This window comes from Bos indicus x Bos taurus, chromosome 5, assembly GCF_003369695.1.
Source record: "Bos indicus x Bos taurus breed Angus x Brahman F1 hybrid chromosome 5, Bos_hybrid_MaternalHap_v2.0, whole genome shotgun sequence".
NCBI lineage: Eukaryota > Metazoa > Chordata > Mammalia > Artiodactyla > Bovidae > Bos > Bos indicus x Bos taurus.
Window position 1 is genome coordinate 111,769,947 of NC_040080.1, and position 16,815 is coordinate 111,786,761.

Here is a 16,815-nt window from a genome sequence, read left to right on the forward strand (position 1 = left end):
CATTCTTTTGTCTATAGATATTTGCATTGTATGCTATTACATACAGTACTTCTATGATCAGTTTCAGCCATGTCTTTTGTTCCGCACGTGCACAAGTTTCTCTTGGGTATACATCTAGAACAGGGGTCCCCAACCCCAGGGCTGCAGGCTGATACTGGTCTGTGGCCTGGTAGGAACTAGGATGCACAGCAGGAGGTGAGTCGCAGGCCAAACTAAGACCATCTCCTGGACCCCAGTCCACGGAAAAATTGTCTACCATGAAACCAGTTCCAGGTGCCACAAAGGTTGAGGACTGCTACTCCAGAGAATTCACAGAACCTATAAAATCTATTATACAAAGTTTAGTGATGATAACCCCATGTTGAGTATTCTTAACCATCACTTTAAATACGGTTTCTAAAGGAGAAAGATATCAGTGCTATATCTCAGAATATTAAAAATATTTTTTCAAAATTAGCATATTTTATAATGGCAACATGTTGGATTTTATAGAGTATTTTTGCTCATATCCTCTTAATGTCATAGTCCTCTGATTTCATTTCCATTGTTCCCACTCAACAGAGGATGAAAGAGGGTCACATTGTTTAAGAGTCTTGAAATTAAGGGTAACAGGGAGTATAATCAGGTTCTACTGACGCAGTGTCTTGTTTTACCCATTCTCCGTCTTTACTTTCTGCTTTGGTAGCAGTGGAGGATATATGGATGCCAGGCAAATCTAGAATGGAGTATCTATGGTTAGGTTCAGGGTATGGCAGTAAGCAGGAACAAAACTTGGAGCAACCAGGTGAAAATAGCCACTTTGATTCAATGATCAAACAAGTTTTTTCCAAGAGATGAAAGAACTGTGGTGGCGTTAAGTTAAAGAGTAAGAATTTAACATTGGGGGTGTTAAGATGAGCAGATGGGAAGCAGATTCTGTACATGTCAAATAGGTCAGAAGACTTAGAAATTGACTAGAGAAAGACTGTGGACTGCTTTGAGAACAGGTAGCAAAGAACCAGTAAAGCTTGAATTGACCTAAACTTTAGGAAATTAACTTCTCTATCCTGTTTCTAAAGTAATAAGTTAGATATTTTTTCATAAGAGAGGGGCTGTAGTAAAAAATTAAAGTGTGTACAATTGATGTTTCTATGATTTGACTTTAAATAATGTGTCTGCAAGATGCAGCTTTCTTAGGTTATTTATCAAAATGAGGCTGAGTGTTTTGACATTGTTGTTGTTCAGTCACTCAGTCGGTCTGACTCTTGGTGATCCCATGGACTACAGCACATCAGGCTTCCCTGTCCTTCACCATCTCCTGGAGCTTACTCAAACTCATGTCCACTGAACTGGTGATGCCATCCAACCATCTCATCCTCTGTCATCCCTTTCTCCTCCTGCCTTCAATCTTTCCCAGCATCAGGGTCTTTTCCAATGAGTCAGTTCTTCACATCAGTTGGCCAAAGTATTGGAGCTTCAGCTCCAGCATCAGTCCTACCAATGAATATTCAGGACTAATTTCCTTTAGGATTGATTGGTTTGATCTACTTGTAGTCCAAGGGACTCTCAAGAGTCGTCTCAACACCACAGTTCAAAAGCATCAATCCTTCAATGCTCAGCCTTCTTTATGATCCAACTCTCACATCCATTCATGACTACTGGAAAAACCATAGCTTTGACTAGACAGACATTTGTTGACAAAGTAATGTCTCTGCTTTTTAACATGCTGTCTAGGTTGGTCACAGCTTTTCTTCTAAGGAGCAAGCATCTTTTAATTTCATGGCTGCAGTCACCATCTGCAGTGATTTTGGAACCCAAAAAAATAAAGTGTGTCACTGTTTCCATTGTTTCCCCATATATTTGCCATGAAATGATGGGGCCGAATGCCATGATGTTCATTTTTTGAATGTTGAGTTTTAATCCAACTTTTTCACTCTCCTCTTTTGCCTTCATCAAGAGGTTCTTTAGTTCCTCTTTGGAATAACTGTAAAATATTCATGATGAAAGAATTAAGAACTTCATATAATCTATTTAATGATTTTTGCTTATAGTTGTTTTATTCTTTTCAAAATGTCTCCATTTCCTTGCTTAATCATTTCCTAGGGTTACTCAACTGAACAATCGAAATGTTTATACTTTCACTTTAACTGCAGAGTTTTCAAAATGTTAAAAAAATGAACTAGAATTTTTATTTAATCTCAATTAGGATAGATGTATTTAATCTCAAACTTAATGTATGGGACTTTAAGTTTTATACAATACTTTATATTTTTGTAGCATTTATCTTTTTGTAAACACATACTGAATACTGCTAATGTAAAAATGACTGAGCAATCTAGATTGATAATATGCACAGAAATGGAAAGAAATTTCAATTTTAAACAAAATAAATTTTTACAATTTAATTTCAGTGCTTTTCCCCTTTAAATAATTTTCTAAAACAAGTATTTCTTCATGAACTGCCTCAAGTCTCAATTCTGATATTTTCCAGGCAATGAATAAGGTAGAAAATTATTTCATATCTTTTCTATATTAAAAATGTCTTCCCCTGAATGCCTCACAATATTTTTTGTTGTTTGCACTTTGAAAAGTTGTTAGAGGTTTAAGTTATTTAGCCTTTATAATTACAAGCTTAGGGTTCATAAGGACTTAACAGACGAAGTTTATGGAGAGATGACTGGAAATTTCTGCCTGCCTTCTTATTTCTGTAGGTCTGCAGCCAAGGGTCTTGTTATGGGTCATTGAGCATTATTGAGAAAGAGAACTGGACATGGAAATAGATGCAAGAACTATGCAAGCTAAAAACTATCAAGTTCTTTCTGTTCCATATAATATGCCAGGTTCTATTTGATACCATGTCTAAACATTATGACCTTCAGGGAACAATACCTACAATTTGACTTCTGTCTTCCATATGTCACACAGGTACCTCTAGACCAACTCTATTTAGGCATTAGGCATAGAAGAAGATTCTGGAAAATGGACTAATCTAAAATGGACATGGACACAGAATAATAAATTTATAGATAAAATTCAATACCAATGTTAATGAAAATTGACAAGCTGATTAAAAATTTGTATGGAGGTAAAAATATTTATTGTTTGTGTGAGGTTTTCAGACATTTGATAGAGTTGAGTAGGTTTGTAAGATTAGATATGGAACTTGCTATAGATATGAAATATCTATATGATATGAAACTTGCTATATTAGATATTAAATATTAGAAACTGCTATAAAGATATGAAACTTGCTATAATGTCTCATACTCAAAACTATATGATATTGGTATAAGAACAAATAGATCTAAAAGTAGAGTCCAGAAACATTCTCACATATAAACAGTCACCTGATTTATAAGAAAGGAACATCTATAATTCACTGGGGGAAAGGATTTATTTTCAACAAATGATGCCACACCAACTAAATATATTTATTCAATTGAGTAATTGGAAATAGATCATAGCCACAAATGTGAAAAGTAAAACAGTAAATCTTCTGGAATAAAGTATAGGAGAAAAACTTCATCAGCCTGAAGTGGCAAATAATTATTAAATAAAACACAGAAATAGCTAACCATTAATGGGAAGATTGATATAATGGACTTCATTAAATTAAGAACTTCTCATCAAAGACAACAATCAAACAGTGAAAAGGCAGATCACAAACAGAGAAATCATTGGTAATGCATATATCTGACAAAAGAATTAAATTCAGAACACTTAAGGAATCCCTATGCTCTTAGAATGAATTAGTAACTATGAAGGAAAATACAAATCAAGTTCATCAATATTAAAAAACTATTCAAAGGAAAATTAAGAAACTAAACAGGCAAGACACATACTGGGAAATATTACTCACAAATATCTTGTTTGTATCCAGAATATACTAACAATTCCCATGACAGAATAATAAAGACAGCTAAACAATTCAAAAATTGTGGACAGATGCTTCACATAGTATGAATGGATAATAAGTACATGAAAACATGTGCATATCATTAGTGTACAGAAAATTCAAATTAAAAAAGAGTTAGATATCCCAACAAAACCTGTTAATAAAGCAAAGTACAAGAGCAGATGACTTTCCTGATTAATCAAAATTTTACAGAATTACCTTAAAATCTTTGTCAAATGTGTTTCAAAAATCAAAAGAGGAGAAAACACCTTCTTCACATATTCATTGAGGCTAGCCTGACAAAAAGCCAAGAAAAAATGTCCTTTTCATCATAAGGGGCTGGAATAGAAACATAGGAAGTCGGGAAATACCTACAGTAACAGGCAAGATGGCCTTGGAGTACAAAATGAAGCTGGGCAGAGGCTAACAGAGTTTTGCCAAAAGAACGCACTGGTCATACAAAGTAAACACCCTCTGCCAACAACACAAGAGATGACTCTACCAGATGGTCAATACTGAAATCAGGTTGATTATACTCTCTGCAGCCGAAGATGGAGAAGTTCTATACAGTCAGCAAAAACAAGACCGGGAGCTGACTGTGGCTCAGATCATGAACTCCTTATTGCCAAATTCAGACTTAAATTGAACAAAGTAGGGCCATACAGGTATGACCTAAATCAAATCCCTTAAGGTTATACAGTGAAAGTGACACACAGATTCAAGGGATTAGATCTGATAGAGTTCCTGAAGAACTATGGATGGAGGTTCATGACATTGTACATGAGGTGTTGATCAAGACTATCCCCAAGAAAAAGGAATGCAAAAAGGCAAAATGGTTGTCTGAGGAGGCCTTACAAATAGCTCAGAAAAGAAGAGAAGCTAAAGACAAAGGATAAAAGGAAAGATATACCCATCTGAATCCAGAGTTCCAAAGAATAGCAAAGAGAGATAAGAAAGCCTTTCTTAGTGATCAATGCAAAGAAATAAAGGAAAACAATAGAATGGGAAAGACTAGAGATCTCTTCAAGAAAATTAGAGATACCAAGGGAACATCTCATGCAAAGATGGGCACAATAAAACACAGAAATGGTATGGACCTAAGAGAAGCAGAAGACATTAAGAAGAGGTGGAAAAAATACACAGAACTATTGAAAAAAAAATCTTAATGACACAGATAACCATGATGCTGTGATTACTCACCTAGAGCCAGACATCCTGAAATGCTAAGTCAAGTGGGCCTTAAGAAGCATCACTACAAACAAAGCTAGTGGAGGTGATGAATTCCAGTTGAGGTATTTTAAGTCCTAAAAGATGACGCTGTGAAAGTGCTTCACTCAATATGCCAGCAAATTTGGAAAATTCAGCTGTGGTCACAGAACTGGAATAGGTCAGCTTTCATCCCAGTCCCAAAGAAAGGCAATGCCAAATAATGTTCAAACTACCACACAATTGCACTCATCTCACAGGCTAGCAAAGTAATGCTCAAAGTTTTCCAAGCCAGGCTTCAACAGTATGCGAACGGAGAACTTCCAGATATTCAAGCTGGATTTAGAAAAGGCAGAGGAACCAGAGTTCAAATTGCCAATATCTGTTGGATCATACAAAAAGCAAGAGAGTTCTAGAAAAACATCTACTTCTGCTTTATTGACTATGCCAAAGCCTTTGACAGTGTGGATCACAACAAACTGTGGAAAATTCTTCAAGAGGTGGGAATACCAGACCACCTAATCTGCCTCCTGAGAAATCTGTATGCAGGTCAAGAAGAAACAGTTGGAATTGGACATGGAACAGTGGACTGATTCCAAATTGGAGAAGGGAGTACATCAAGGTTGTATATTGTCACCCTGCTTATTTAACTTCTATGCAGAGTACATCATGCAAAATGCTGGGCTGGATTAAGCACAAACTGGAACCAAGACTGCCGGGAGAAATATCAATAATCTCACATATGCAGATGACACCACCCTTATGGTAGCAAGTAAAGAGAAACTAAAGAGCTTCTTGGTGAAGGTGAAAAAGGAGAGTGAAAAAGCTGTCTTAAAACTCAACATTCAAAAAATGAAGATCGTGGCATCTGGTCCCATCACTTCATGGCAAATAGATGGGGAAACAGTGGAAACAGTGACAGACTTTATTTTTTTGGGCTCCAAAATCACTGCAGATGGTGACTGCAGCCATGAAATTAAAAGACATTTGCTCCTTGGAAGAAAAGCCATGACCAACCTAGACAGCATATTAAAAAGCAGAGACATTACATTGCCAACAAATGTCTGTCTAGTCAAAACTATGGTTTTTCCAGTAGTCATGTATGGATGTGAGAGTTGGACGATAAAGAAAGCTGAGTGCTGAAGAACTGATGCCTTTGAACTGTGGTATTGGAGAAGACTCATGAGAGTCCCTTGGACTGCAAGGAGATCCAACCAGTCCATCCTAAAGGAAATCAGTCCTGAATATTCATTCGAAGAACTGATGCTGACATTCCAATACTTCGGCTATCTGACTGGAAGAATTGACTCATTGGAAAAGACCCTGATGCTGGGAAAGATTGAAGGCAGGAAGAGAAGGGGATGGTAGAGGATGAGATGGTTGGATGGCATTACCGACTCGATGGACATGAGTTTGAGCAAGCTCCAGGACTTGGTGATGGACAGGGAAGCCTGGCATGCTGCAGCCCACGGGGTCACAAAGAGTTGGACATGACTAAACAACTGAACTAAACTGACAAAAAGCCAAAGACATCACAAGAAAAGTACTGACCAATATCTCTAATGAACACAGATGCAAAAGTCCTGGATAACATACCGGTAAACTGAATCTAATATCTATTAAAGGATTTAACACCATAACAAATTGGGATTTATTCCATGAATGTAAGAGGGATCTAACATGAAAAATCAATATAATAGTATCCTTATGAAGGAAAGTTAAAAAAAAAAATGGTCATCTCAATTGAAGCACAAAAACACTTCACAGAATCTAGTCCATTTTATGATGATGTGCTCATTTGCATCCAACTATTGGTAACCCCTTGGACTATAGCCCACTAGGCTCCTCTGCCATCTGATTTTCCAGTCACCAATGCTTGATTAGGGTGCTATTTCCTACTCCACGGGATCTCCTGTCCCAGAGATCAAACCCACATCCTTGCATCTCCTGCATTGGCAGGTGGATTCTTGACCACTAGTGCCACCCAGGAACCCCGTTTCATGATGACAACATTAAGCAATCTAGAAATAGAAGGATCTTACTCAACAAGATAAAGGGCACTTATGAATAACCCACATCTAGCATAACTGTCAATGGTGAAATACTGAAAGCTTTTCCCTTAATGAGAAAAAAGAAAATGATTTCACTTTTGCACTTCTATTGAACACTGTACTGGAAGTCATAGCTAGAGTATTTAGGCCAGAAAAATACTAAAAGTCATCCACATGGCAATAGAATAAATAACTAAATATATTCTCAGATAACAGGATCTTTTGTATATAAAATCTTAAAGAATGCACATTATAACTGATAAAGGAATAAGCAAATTCAGGAAAGTTAGAGGATATAATATCAACACACAATATTTGTGTATCTATACATTATCAAAGAAAACTTGCACTTCAAAAACAATGAAACTTGCTGAAAAAATAGAAAAAGCTTAAATAAATGTAAAGACATCTCATGTTCATGAATTGTAAGATTTAATTTTGTTAAAATGGCAGCACTCCCCAAAGTGATGTATGGAATCAATGAAATCTCTATCAAAATCCAATGACCATATTGCCGAAAGGGAAACATGATTATAACGTTACCATGGGACTGCAAGGGACTCTGAAAAGTCAAGGCAATCATACTTCCTGACTGCAAAACTAACGACAAAGCTACAGTAATCAAAACAATGGCATTGGAGGAGGAGATCAAGATGGTGGAGTAATAGGATATGGAGCTCCCCTTCTTCCCACAGATATATCAAAAATACGTCTACATATGAAACGACTCTCACCAAACATCCACTGAATGCCAGCACAAGACCTCAGACTTCCAAAAGGGCAGACAATCTCTGAGTAACTGAGTAGGTCAAAAGAAAAAGGAAGGGGAAAAATGAGAGGAATCAGGATGGGCCCTGTGCCTCTGGGAGGGAGCTGTGAAGGACGAAAGATTTCCATACACTGGGAAGTCCCCTCACTGGTGGGGACAGAGAGGGAGCTTTGGAAAAGAGAAGAGCTCGAAGAAGAGCACAGCAACAGAGAGCAAAGTGGAGAGAGACTTGCACAGAGGGTCTGTGCCTGAGATGCTTGTCCAGTGGGGTGGTGGGGGCTGGGTACTGAGCTTGGTTTCAGAGGTCAGACCCAGTGAAAGGACTGGGGTTGACTGTGTGAAGATAGCCCATGGGTGCTAGATGTAGTGTACCACAAATGAGGGAGTCTGGGAAGAAGCCTGGGCCTATCAGAAGGCAAGGGACCATTGTTCTGGACTGTAGGAGGAGGGCGGTGGACTTGCCACAGGAGGTTCTTTCTCTGTGTGCTCATAGGCTGCAGGACACTGCCTACAGGGGTGAGCATGATCTGTGACTATCATCTTGGACCCCAGAGGCCAGTGTAGACTGTCCTTGCTGTTTCCACTCAGGGGCCTATGAGCAAGTGCAGGTCCAGGGCCAACTTCCCTGGAGAGTGCATGTGCATCCCAGCCTGCTACAATTTCCTCTTCCACTAGAGATTTCAGGACACAAAATTAATGCACAGAAATCTCTTGCATTCCTATAGACTAACAATGAAAGATCAGAAAGAGAAATTAGGAACCAATCCCATTTATCATTGCAATTTCATTTATTCCTAGGTAGTGTAAAAGTACCTATTGACTCACTGGAAAAGACTCTGATGCTGGGAGGGATTGGGGGCAGGAGGAGAAGGGGACAATAGAGGATGAGATGGCTGGATGGCATCACTGACTCGATGGACGTGAGTCTGAGTGAACTCCAGGAGTTGGTGATGGACAGGGAGGCCTGGCGTGCTGCGATTCATGGGGTCGCAAAGAGTCGGACACGACTGAGCGACTGAACTGAACTGAACTGAAGGAGGTAAAACACCTGTACTTGTTACAGGAAAGAGTCAATTCTGACTCCATGATGGATCTGTTTCATTGACTTTAACTTTGGTTTCTCATTGCTTTTGTTATTATAATTATACATAATGACCTGCCTCAGGGAACTCTGGACCTCTGCTTGAAGGGGTAACACAGCCCATTCCTGAGGTTGGCCATTCTGGAAGATGTTTGCAAAATAATGGTCTTTACTCCTTCAACTCCTCCCTCTCTCTGTATTATGAAGGAATCCGGCATCCTGTGATATGTTTGTTTTGAGACATTAGTCTGCCATCTTCTCAGCCAGCCAGCTTTCTGAGTAACGTTGTATTCCTTGCCTCAACATCTAGCCTCTCAGTTAAGTTGCCTGCCATGCAGCGAGCTGACGGAGCTTGGACTTAGTAACAGATTTAGAAAACTATAAGATACTGATGAAAGAAATTAAAAAATAAATGACACAAACAGGTGGAAAGATATACCATGTTCTTTGATAGAAAAAAGTCAATATTATAAAAATGACTATACTACCCAAAGCAATCCACAGATTCAATGCAATCCCTATCAAATTACCAATGGCAACTTTCACAGAATTAGAACAAAAAAGTTTTACAGTTTGTATGGAAGCACTAAAGATACTGTTTGTATGGAAACACTAAAGATACTGAATAGCCAAAGCAATCTTGAGAAAGAGAAATGGAGATGGAGGAATCAGGCTCCCTGACTTCAGACTATACTACAAAGCTATAGTAATCAAGACAATATGGTAGTGAAACAAAAGCAAAGATATAGATCAATGCAAAGAGATAGAAAGCGCAGAGATAAACCCACATGCCTATGGGCACCTTATCTTTGATAAAGGAGACAAGAATATACAATGGAGACAAGACAGTCTTTTCAATAAGTGATGCTGGGAAAACTGGACAGGTACATATAAAAGAATGAAATTAGAACACTCCCTAACCCTATACATAAAAATAAACTCAAAATGGATTAAATACCTAAATGTAAGGTTGTTCTACTCCTAAATGTAAGAATTCTATAAAACTCTTAGAGGAAAGCATAGGCAGAACCCTCTATGGCATAAATCACAACAATATAATTTGACCCATCTCCTATAGTAATGAAAATAAAAACAAACAAACTAAAAAAAACAAAAAACAAAAAACAAATGGGACCTAATTTAATTTAAAAGCACAGCAAAGGAAACCATAAATAAGACAAAAAGACAACCCTCAGAATGGGAGAAAATATTTGCAAATGAACAACTAACAAGGGGTTAATCTCCAAGATATAGAAACAGCTCGTGCTCAATATAAAAACACAAAAAAACAAATCAATAACCTAATCAAAAAATGGGCAGAAGACCTATATAAGACATTTCTCTAAAGAAGACATACAGATGGCCAACAAACACATGAAATGATGCTCATCATCACTAATTATCAAAGAAATGCAAACCAAAACTACAATGAACTTTGTAGTTTTGTAGCCTCACACCAGTCAGAATGGCCATCATCAAAAAATCTGCAAACGAATGCTAAAGAGGGTGTGGAGAAAAGAGAATCCACTTATACTGTTGATGGTAATATAAATTGGTCCAGCCACTATGGAGAACATTATGGGGATTCCTTGAACAACTGAAAAATAGAACTATCATATGACCCAGCGATACTACTCCTGGGCATTTTCCCAGAAAAAAACATAATTCAAAAAGATACATGTAACCCAATGGTCACGGCAGCAATATTTACAATAGCCATTTAGGTTACAAAAGCAACATAAATGTCCATCAAAAGAGGGATGGGATAAAAAAGATGTGGCGTGTGTGTGTGCTCAGTCACTCAGTCAAATTTTGTTCCTTTAACAGCTGAGTAACAGTTGAATATAGGTATTCAATGGGATATTACTTGACTATAAGAAGGGGTGAAATTGTGCCATTTGCAAATATGTGGATGGGCCTAGAGACTGTCATATAGAGTGAAGTAAGTCAGAAAAAGAAAAACAAATATCAAATAATGTTGCTTATATGCACAATCTAGAAAAATGATACAGATGAATTTATTTGCAAAGTGGAAACAGAAACAGACAGAGAACAAACATGGACACCAAGGTGGGAAAGGGTGGGATGAATTAGGAGACTGAGACTGACATATACACAATTATGGAGTATATATAAAATAGAGAACTAATGAGAACCCACTGTATAGCACAGAGAACTTTACTCAGTGTCCTTTGGTGACCTAAATGAGAAGGCAATTAAAAAAAGAGGAGATATATTTATACATATGGCTGTTTCACTTTGCTTACAGCAGAAACTAGCATAACATTGTTAAGCACTATACTGTGATACAAATTAACTTTAAAAAAAGGCACTGGCATAAGGGTAGCTTGTAAACCAATGACACAGACTTGAGAGTACAGAAATAAGTCAAATACCTATGGCCAACTAAATTTTAACAAGGGTGCCAAGAACATTTAATAAGGAAAGAGAGAGTATTTTCAATGAATGGTCTGGGAATACTGTACCTCACGCCATATATAAAAATAAACTCAAAACACTTCATAGTCCTAAAATTAAGAGCTAAAACTCTTAGAACAAAACAAGTAAATCTTCATGATCTTGGACTTGGCAATGATTTCTTCAGTTCAGATTAGTCGCTCAGTCGTGTCTGACTCTTTGCAACCCCATGAATCGCAGCACGCCAGGCCTCCCTGTCCATCACCAACTCCCGGAGTTCACCCAGACTCACATCCATCGATTCAGTGATGCCATCCAGCCATCTCATCCTCTGTCGTCCCCTTCTCCTCCTGCCCCCAATTCCTCCCAGCATCACAGTCTTTTCCAATGACTCAACTCTTCGCATGAGGTGGCCAAAGTACTGGAGTTTCAGCTTTAGCATCATTCCTTCCAAAGACATCCCAGGGCTGATTTCCTTCAGAATGGACTGGTTGGATCTCCCTGCAATCCAAGGGACTCTCAAGAGTCTTCTCCAACACCACACTTCAAAAGCATCAATTCTTTGGCATGCAGCCTTCTTCACATTCCACTCTCACATCCATACATGACCACAGGAAAAACCATAGCCTTGACTAGACGGACCTTTGTTGGCAAAGTAACGTCTCTGCTTTTGAATATGCTATCTAGGTTGGTCATAACTTTCCTTCCAAGGAGTAAGCGTCTTTTAATTTCATGGCTGCAGTCACCATCTGCAGTGATTTTGGAGCCCAAAAAAAGTCTGACACTGTTTCCACTGTTTCCCCATCTATTTCCCATGAAGTGATGGGACCAGATGCCATGATCTTCGTTTTCTGAAAGTTGAGATTTAAGCCAACTTTTTCACTCTCCACTTTCACTTTCATCAAGAGGCTTTTGAGTTCTTCTTCACTTTCTGCCATAAGGGTGATGTCATCTGCATATCTGAGGTTATTGATATTTCTCCCAGCAATCTTGATTCCAGTTTGTGTTTCTTCCAGTCCAGCGTTTCTCATGATGTACTCTGCATATAAGTTAAATAAGCAGGGTGACAATATACAGCCTTGATGTACTCCTTTTCCTATTTGGAACCAGTCTGTTGTTCCATGTCCAGTTCTAACTGTTGCTTCCTGACCTGTATACAAATTTCTCAAGAGGCAGATCAGGTGGTCTGGTATTCCCATCTCTTTCAGAATTTTCCACAGTTTATTGTGATCCACACAGTCAAAGGCTTTGGCATAGTCAATAAAGCAGAAATAGATGTTTTTCTGGAACTCTCTTGCTTTTTCCATGATCCAGCAGATGTTGGCAATTTGATCTCTGGTTCCTCTGCCTTTTCTAAAACCAGCTTGAACATCTGGAAGTTCACGGTTCACATATTGCTGAAGCCTGGCTTGGAGAATTTTGAGCATTACTTTACTAGCGTGTGAGATGAGTGCAATTGTGCAGTAGTTTGAGCATTCTTTGGCATTGCCTTTCTTTGGAATTTGAATGAAAACTGACCTTTTCCAGTCCTGTGGCCATTGCTGAGTTTTCCAAATATGCTGGCATATTGATTGCAGCCCTTTCACAGCATCATCTTTCAGGATTTGAAAGAGCTCAACTGGAATTCCATCACCTCCACTAGCTTTGTTCGTAATGATGCTTTCTAAGGCCCACTTGACTTCACATTCCAGGATGTCTGGCTCTAGGTCAGTGATCACACCATTGTGATTATCTGGGTCATGAAGATCTTTTTTGTACAGTTCTTCTGTGTATTCTTGCCACCTCTTCTTAATCTCTTCTGCTTCTGTTAGGTCCATACCATTTCTGTCCTTTATCAAGCCCATCTTTGCATGAAATATTCACTTGGTATCTCTAATTTTCTTGAAGAGATCTCTAGTCTTTCCCATTCTGTTGTTTTCTTCTATTTCTTTGCATTGATCGCTGAAGAAAGCTTTCTTATCTCTTCTTGCTATTTTTGGAACTCTGCATTCAGATACTTATATCTTTCCTTTTCTCCTTTGCTTTTTGCTTCTCTTCTTTTCACAGCTATTTGTAAGGCCTCCCCAGACAGCCATTTTACTTTTTTGCATTTCTTTTCCATGGGAATGGTCTTGATCCCTGTCTCCTGTACAATGTCACGAACCTCATTCCATAGTTCATCAGGCACTCTATCTATCAGATCTAGGCCCTTAAATTAATTTCTCACTTCCACTGTATAATCATAAGGGATTTGATTTAGGTCTTACCTGAATGGTCTAGTGGTTTTCCCTACTTTCTTCAATTTAAGTCTGAATTTGGCAATAAGGAGTTCATGATCTGAGCCACAGTCAGCTCCAGGTCTTGTTTTTGCTGATTGTATAGAGCTTCTCCATCTTTGGCTGCAAAGAATATAATCAATCTGATTTCGGTGTTGACCATCTGGTGATGTCCATGTATAGAGTCTTCTCTTGTGTTGTTGGAAGAGGGTGTTTGTTATGACCAGTGCATTTTCTTGGCAAAACTCTGTTAGTCTTTGCCCTGCTTCATTCCGTATTCCAAGGCCAAATTTGCCTGTTACTCCAGGTGTTTCTTGACTTCCTAACTCCATGTGCCCATTTCCAAGATCCTGGGGACCCTGCTGTTCATTGCCATCCCCATTGCAGCAGGCGTGGTAGTCAAGTCCAAGCTCCCCAAGTTCTCGCAGCTGCTGCTACATGTCATCAAGCCCTTCAGCTTTGTGCTGCTCCTGGGTGGCCTCTTCCTGGCCTACCGCATGGGGGTCTTCATCCTGGCAGGCGTCAGGCTACCCATCGTGTTGGTGGGCTTCACGGTGCCCCTGGTCAGCCTCCTGGTGGGCTACGGCCTGGCCACGTGCCTGAAGCTGCCAGTGGCACAGTGGCGGACTGTCAGCATCGAGGTTGGGGTGCATAACAGCCTGCTGGCCTTGGCCATGCTGCAGCTGTCCCTCCGCTGCCTCCAGGCTGACTACGCCTCCCAGGCCCCTTTCCTTGTGGCACTTAGCGGCACCTCGGAGATGCTGGCCTTAGTAATTGGCCACTTTATCTATAGCAGCGTGTGCGCCGTTCCCTGAGGCCCCCTGGGTCAAGCTTTCACCAGGCACCCCTAGCCCCCAACCTCCACCAACTGTCCCCACCATTCTTGTGTACCAAAGGCCTTTAGTTCTCATGCACTATGCACTCAGAAAAAAAAACCCAGGCTTATTTTTTTTACTCGTTTTTTATTCTCCAGCTTTCAGTGCCAAAGAGGCCATGCTGAATTCTGTAGACGGGCACTGCCCAGAAAATGTATTTCAATAAAACAGAAGCAAGCTTGAAAAAAAAAAAAAAAAGTCACCTATAATGAAAAGGACATCTTTTTTGGGTGTTAGTTCTAAAAGGTCTTGTAGGTCTTCATAGGACCTTTCAACCTAAGCTTCTTCAGTGTTACTGGTTGGGGCAAAGACTTGGATTACTGTGATATTGAATGGTTTGCCTTGGAAACGAACAGAGATCATTCCGTCATTTTTGAGATTGCATCCAAGTACTGCATTTCGGACTCTTTTGTTGACCATGATGGCTACTCCATTTCTTCTGAGAGATTCCTGCCTGCAGTAGTAGATATAATGGTCATCTGAGTTAAATTCACCCATCACCTGTGACTGGTGCGCTAAGCGCAGGCGGCTGCGACCAGTGTGCTAAGTGTGGCCGAGAGGAGCTACCCCACGTCCGAGGTCAGGGGCAGAAGCTGGGAGGTCCCCACGCCTGAAGGGCGGCGGCCAAGAGGAGTTACCCCACGTCCGAGGTGAAGGGCAGTGGCTGAGAGTGCCAGGCTGTGATGGCGTAGGAACAGCCTAGAGGAGCTACCCCGCGTTCGAGGTCAGGGGCAGCGACGAGAGGAGTCACCCCGCATCCAAGGTCGGGGCAGCGGCCAGGAGGAGCAACCCACGCCGGAGGCCAGGGGCGGCAGCCAGGAGGACCAACCCCATGTCCAAGGAGCAGTGGCTGCGCGGGCGCAGGAGGGCCTAGAGGAGCTATGCCACGTTGAAGGTCAGGGAGGGCGGCAGTAAGGAGTTAACCCTCGTTCAAGGTAAGGAGCAGCGGCTGCGCTTGGCTGGAGCAGCCGCAAAGAGATACCCCACACCCAAGGTAAGAGAAACCCAAATAAGATGGTTGGTGTTGCAAGAGGGCATCAGAGGGCAGACCCACTGAAATCATACTCACAGAAAACTAGTCAATCTAATCACACTAGGACCACAGCCTTGTCTAACTCAATGAAACTAAGCCATGCCCGTGGGGCAACCCAAGATGGGCGGGTCATGGTGGAGAGATCTGACAGAATGTGGTCCACTGGAGAAGGGAATGGCAAACCACTTCAGTATTCTTGCCTTGAGAACCCCATGAACAGTATGAAAAGGCAAAATGATAGGATACTGAAAGAAGAACTCCCCAGGTCAATAGGTGCCCAATATGCTACTGGAGATCAGTGGAGAAATAACTCCAGAAAGAATGAAGGGATGGAGTCAAAGCAAAAAGAATACCCAGCTGTGGATGTGACTGGTGATAGAAGCAAGGTCCGATGCTGTAAAGAGCAATGATTGCTTAGATATACATAAAGAGCATAAGCAATAAAAGATAACAGATAAATCAGATTTTATCAAAATTTATTTTGTTCATTAAAAGACACTATCAAGAGATCTCAGACAACCCACAAATTGGTTGAAAACGTTTTCAAGTCATATAGTTTATCAGGGTCGTTAGTATCCAATATATATATATAATATTTACAACTTACCAACAAAAAGACAAGCAACCCAATTAAAAATGGGCAAAAAATTAAATACATATTTTTCCAAAAGGAGGTATACAAATTGCCAAAAAACTTATCAGAAGTACTGAATATCATCAGTCATTTAGTAACTTAGGACCACAATGATACAACAACTCATATCCAATGGAAAAGGAAAAAAGTGAAAATAAATGTTGGCAAGAGAGTGGAGAAATTTTAACCTTCATACACTGCTGGTGCGCGTGTGCTCAGTCAGTTCAGTCATGTCGGACTCTCTGTGGCCCTATGGACTGAAGTCCACAAGACGCCTTTGTCCATGGGATTTTCCAGGCAAGAATACTGGAGTGAGTTTCTGTTTCCTCCTCCAGGGGATTTTCTCCACCCAGGGATTGAACCTGTGTTTCTTAACTCTCTTGCATTGGCAGATGGGTTCTTTACCACTAAGTGCCACCTGGGAAGCCTGTACACTGCTGGTGGGAATATCAAATAGTGCAGCTGCTCTGAATCCAGTTTGTCAGTTTCTCAATAAGTACAACAGAGTTGCCACATGACCCGGTAACTCTACACCTAGATAAATACGCAAAAGAATGGAACACAGATATTCAAATAAATGCCTACACAAAACATTCATAGCAGCACTATTCACAATAGT

At 40.1% G+C, this 16,815-nt stretch overlaps 1 protein-coding gene across 1 annotated transcript; it reads left to right on the top strand.

Moving 5' to 3' along the window:
• Nucleotides 1–13,983: 13,983 nt before the first annotated feature.
• On the top strand, nt 13,984–14,579 carry LOC113893593 (P3 protein-like; the record flags this gene model as incomplete). The annotated part of the gene is made up of 1 exon (XM_027543505.1): nt 13,984–14,579. A coding segment is annotated over one exon (486 nt), but the record flags the coding sequence as incomplete, so codon positions are not given.
• Nucleotides 14,580–16,815: the final 2,236 nt, after the last annotated feature.